This window comes from Jaculus jaculus, chromosome 10 (assembly GCF_020740685.1).
Source record: "Jaculus jaculus isolate mJacJac1 chromosome 10, mJacJac1.mat.Y.cur, whole genome shotgun sequence".
NCBI lineage: Eukaryota > Metazoa > Chordata > Mammalia > Rodentia > Dipodidae > Jaculus > Jaculus jaculus.
In genome coordinates, this window is record NC_059111.1 from 27,321,757 (window position 1) to 27,326,749 (window position 4,993).

General features: G+C 46.6%; 1 protein-coding gene across 1 annotated transcript; it reads right to left on the reverse strand.

Annotated features, from left to right (window-relative positions):
• Positions 1–4,239: 4,239 nt before the first annotated feature.
• LOC101612282 (60S ribosomal protein L23a-like) lies at positions 4,240–4,686 on the reverse strand. The gene has a single exon (XM_045160045.1). The coding sequence runs from the start codon at positions 4,684–4,686 to the stop codon at positions 4,240–4,242; it is 447 nt and encodes a 148-aa protein (XP_045015980.1).
• Between the last annotated feature and the right edge of the window lie 307 nt (positions 4,687–4,993).

Here is a 4,993-nt window from a genome sequence, read left to right on the forward strand (position 1 = left end):
GGTTTCATGAGAGAAAATTGAACATGTATCATATCATCTGCTCTTTGGTGGACTCAGTTCCCAGTCCTCCCAGGCTGGGTGCTGGACGCTGGACACCGTGTCTCAGCAGCACAGCTAAGGGTGAGGGATGAGCATGGCGCTCCTCGACTTCCGCGGCGTCCAACTCCTCCAGCAGACCGACAGCAGCAGGTTCGAGGCCCAGGTCCAGGGGCGCCGCCATCCCGCCTGAGAGCCTGGCCACAGAGCCAGATTTTTTTTTTTTTAAATCAAATACACTTCAACCTTAAGGCAGAAACAAGCCACGTGTGCTGGACTGTCACAGTCACACAAAACTTCCAGTGAGTCAGTGGCCTCTAGGCAAGCCACAGATCATAAAGGGTGACGTTTAGAAAGATATTTTTTTTTAGATTATAGATAGACCACAAGAGAAGGAAAGAATGTGGAGCTCTTGCTCAAGAGGGAGCAAGAAGGGGTTCCAGAAAATGGAAAAGCCCACCTGGAGACCCTGATTGGGGTCTTAAAAGACAAAAACATAGAACGCCAGGCAGAACTCAAGCAATCTGCATACCTTTCACTAGAATTCAGATCCACCCCAATAACAATCACTTTAGTGCTAGCCCCCAGATCTGCCCAGTAACACCTCCTCCACCCAGGAAGCAGGAGATCTAAATTACGAGCTTTAATAAACTCATGAATTGAGCCAGGTGTGATGGTGCACACTTTAATCCCAGCACTCAGGAAGCAGAGGTAGGAGGATCACCCTGAGTTTGAGGCCAGCCTGAGACTATATAGTGAATTCCAGGTCAGCCCAGGTTAGAGCAAAGCCCTACCTCAAAAAAATAAATAAGTAGCTGGGCGTGGTGGCACACACCTTTAATCCCAACACTTGGGAGGAAGAGGTAAGAAGATCACCGAGAGTTTGAGGCCACCCTGAGACTACATAGTGAATTCCAGGTCAGCCTGACCTAGAGTGAGACCCTACCTCGAAAAAGCAAATAAATAAATAAATAAATAAACAAACAAACTAACTAACTAACTCATGAATCTATTGGTGGGAATTCCTTTAAAGAAGAGTCAAGGAAAGGCCAGATTCTTCAGACATTTCTGACCTCTAGTAAAGTGGAGACCAAGGAGATTCCTCACTTTTACTTAGGGGAGGTCCTGTTAATGCAGGATTTGGGGGCTTAGAAGGGGTCTTCCAGAATTTATGAACCCCAAGTTTTGGTTTTGTACTACCTTTAATAAAAAATTAAGGCCGGGCGTGGTGGCACACGCCTTTAATCCCAGCACTCGGGAGGCAGAGGTAGGAGGATCACTGTGAGTTCAAGGCCACCCTGAGATGACAGAGTTAATTCCAGGTCAGCCTGGACCAGAGTGAGACCCTAACTCAAAAAACAAAAACAAAAAAAAAAATTAATAAAGATAGACTCAAGAAGGATAAATTATGATTTATTAAGTTTATTCCGTAGGAAATCATAAACTTATTTAAGGGAGATTGGGTTTTACGAGAAACTGAGGCTTTAACAGAGACCAGAGGAAAGTTGCTGGCATGTGGAAGTCTCACTTAAGAGAGACTGAGGCTTGGGTTGGAGGGATGGCTTAGCAGTTAAGGCCTTTGTCTACAAAGCCAAAGGACTCAGGTTTGATTCCCCAGTACTCAAGTTAGCCAGATACATAAGGGGGTGCATGTGTCTGGAGTTCCTTTGCAGTGGCTGGAGGCCCTGGTGCACCCATTCTCATTCTCTCTCTCTCTCTCTCCATCTCTTCCTCTTTCTCTGTCAAATAAATTAATAAAATATTTTTAAAAAGAGAAACTGAGGCTTTCAAAAAAAGACTAGAGTAAAGCTACAAGCATGTGGAGGATCGAATTTAAGAGCTTGTGTAGGAAGATTTAGAAGGAACACCTGTGGCATCTTCCCTATGCTTCCCCACGGAAGAAAATTAAAGGAGCAAATGATGGTGACCTTAAGGAAGAATAGCAGAAAAAAAAACATCAAAGCAGAGACCAAGAGATTCAGAAGAGAAATGAGTAATGAAGAGAGTTACACTGTTAACCCAAGTTTAAGGAAATAACGTAGGTAGCAGGCCAGGAGTTAGTGAGAGCACCCATGTGGTAGATCTAGAGTGTAAGGGAAATATGCACGTAGTAGATTCACAGATTAGAGGAAAGTCATGCATGGAATCAAAGTGAGAAGCTAGCCCAAACTGTAAAGCAGAGGCAAGCAGAAGAGCTCCCCCAAACCAAGAAACAGTGTTATGCTCTCCTCCCTAGGCTCAAGTGCATCCAAGCCGAGATGAGAGAGAAGCCAGAGAGAGCTCCACAAAGAGGAAAGAGGCCCAGAAGATGAGAGCCTTTATATACAAGAGGAAGACCAGATTGAATTGCAGATTTGGAGGATGGACCGCAGAACCAGCCCACATGGGCCAGTCCATCTAAGTAGTGTGCTAGACTGTGGGCAGCGGGGAGTGCCGTAGATCAGACCCTGTTAGGCATAGGTCCTCCCTCTCTCTCTTTCTCTCTCTCTCTCTCTCTCTCTCTCTTTCTCTTTCTTTCTTTTTAATTTATTGGTTTTTATTGACAACTTCCATAATTATAGACAATAACCCATGGTAATTCCCTCCCTCCTTCCATGGGTTCCATTTCTACCAAGAACTCCGTTCTTGTGCCAGGGTGAGGTGGCATATGGGGTGGCGTCTCCTAGTTCTCTCTGGGTCTCAATCTCTAACTGAAACTATCTAAAAGAAGCTAGCTTTCTCCTATCCTCCTTCCTATTACCCCTGAACTGCCCCACTAGAGAAGTAACAAATACAGCTTCATGAGTTCACCAATAGTAGAGAGAAAGCAGCTGCTTCCAAAAGCTAGCCACTACACGCCAGGCAATTCTACTGTCAGCATAAGCCCACAGCTCTCATAAACCATCAACACAGTTGTGAATTCTTATTTTAACATTTTATCTATTTATTTGCAAGGAGAGAGAGAGAATGGGTGCACCAGGGCCTCTAGCCACTACAAACTCCAGGTGTGTGTACCACTTTGTGCATCTAGCTTTACTTGGGTACTGGGGTATCAAACCTGGGTCGTTAGACATTGTAGGCAAGTGCCTTAACCACCGAGCCATCCCTGCAGCCCTGCAGTTGAGGATTCTGATGAAGCAGTAATTGCTCTGATACCTAGGTTAGTGCATCAAGAAATCCCATTTTGTCATGCTATGTGACTTGGAGAGTACTGGCCAGTGGTCATCTCAAGAAAGAATCTGTTCTTCAAAACAAAGCTACCCTAGGGCCTGAGGTCAGGGAACATCCAGAGATCTGGGAGCTACAGTTGGACACACCAGAGCCCCAGGGTGAGGGAAGGCCCACAGGGAGGTGTTGAAAGCAGGAGAGCTGAACACTGGAAAGCTGGATGGTGTAGGAGACAGGAAGCTGGCTCAGGCTAGGAAGTGCCTAAAGAGATAACCCTGTCCTCAGTGGCTGGGAACAGATCTCATCAACTGAGAATAACTCTGGAATTTAATAGGTGTGAGATGGGCAGGTGGATCAAATGCTAGCAACGCCTATCTGGCATTGAGGGCCAAGCAGAAGTCCAAGAACTCTGAGGTTCCAAGGGACATACATGAAAACCCACAGAGGCAGACCTCCAGAAGAGTGGTTAGTACTCAGGAAGTCTTTAAAACATGAAGACAAGCCCTGTGCCTGTACCAACCTCAGTAATGTAGCTCATCCCAAACGACCAATACATGTGGGAAACAGCCTTCAGCGAAGCACTAGCCATCAGGGGTTAAGATGCAGGGAATCTCAGGAGGGTGAGAAAATCTGCCTAGCCTAAAGAATGAAAAGCCTGAGTGTAGCCAGCAGAGCCACCTACGACGCAGAGTTTAGTAGTGGAGTTATGACTTCCTGGAGAAGGGAAACTGCTACATGTTTCCGCATCTTTTATTTATTGATTGATTTTGTTTATTTTTACTTATTTATTTGAGAGCGACAGAGAGAGAAAGAGGCAGATAAAGAAAGAGAATGGGCGCGCCAGGGCTTCCAGCCTCTGCAAACGAACTCCAGACGCGTGCGCCCCCTTGTACATCTGGCTAACATGGGACCTGGGGAACCGAGCCTCGAACCAGGGGGTCCTTAGGCTTCACAGGCGAGTGCTTCACTGCTAAGCCATCTCTCCAGCACTGTGTGTCTTTTTTGTTTTGTACAGTGAAAAAAAGGTGTATTTAGAATTACCTAGCTGGATCCAGTTTAGATGATCCCAATTTTGTTGGCAACTTCCAAAGCATCATAACGGGGAACCAGCTGAACGCACGTCGTCTTCTCTCCATCAGGCCTGGTCAGTATTGACCTTGGGGTGTCACGGCGTTTCTTCTGTTTGGTCTGGCGCTTGTTAGCCTTGACGTCCACAGGGAACACCAGGGTGGGGTTGTCTCCTGTCTTCTTCTTGGCCGACTGGGTGGTGGGGGGACTTGGTGGCGGCACAGTGGTCGAGCTTGCTTCTCGGGGCGCTCTTCCCAGGGTCTTCAGGCTGTCCGCGGGGGTGCAGTGTGTTGGGTCGCTTAAAGGTGGAGACGTGGGGATCTTTTTCTTTGTGTGGCTGTGGACGCTTTCAGCGCCGCCTTCTCGGCGGTGGGAGCCTTGCTTTGGCTTCAGCGCTGGGAGGAGCGGAGCTTCCTTCTCTACTTCTGGTGCCATCTTGGCAGAAAGCTATGCGTCTCTTCATTTGGAACAGTGTGTTTTCTTTCCCAGTTTCTTCTTGTTTTGTTTTTGTCCCTTGTTTTTTTGTTTGTTTGTTTTCATTTTCCCTCTCTCTACACTTAGTAGTATTTTAATGTTACCTTTTTGGGCTTTGTCCATTTAATACTCTTTTTTTAAAAATTTAGCCAAGGGTGGTGGCACACACCTTTAATCCCAGCACTTGAGAAGCAAAGGGAGGAGGATTGCAGTGAGTTCAAGGCCAGCCTGAGACTACATAGTGAATTCCAGGTCAGTCTGGGCTAAA

What these genes read in the sequence shown, in the direction of transcription:
- LOC101612282 (XM_045160045.1), bottom strand. Translation starts at nt 4,686, where the DNA reads ATGGCACCAGAAGTAGAGAAGGAAGCTCCGCTCCTCCCAGCGCTGAAG.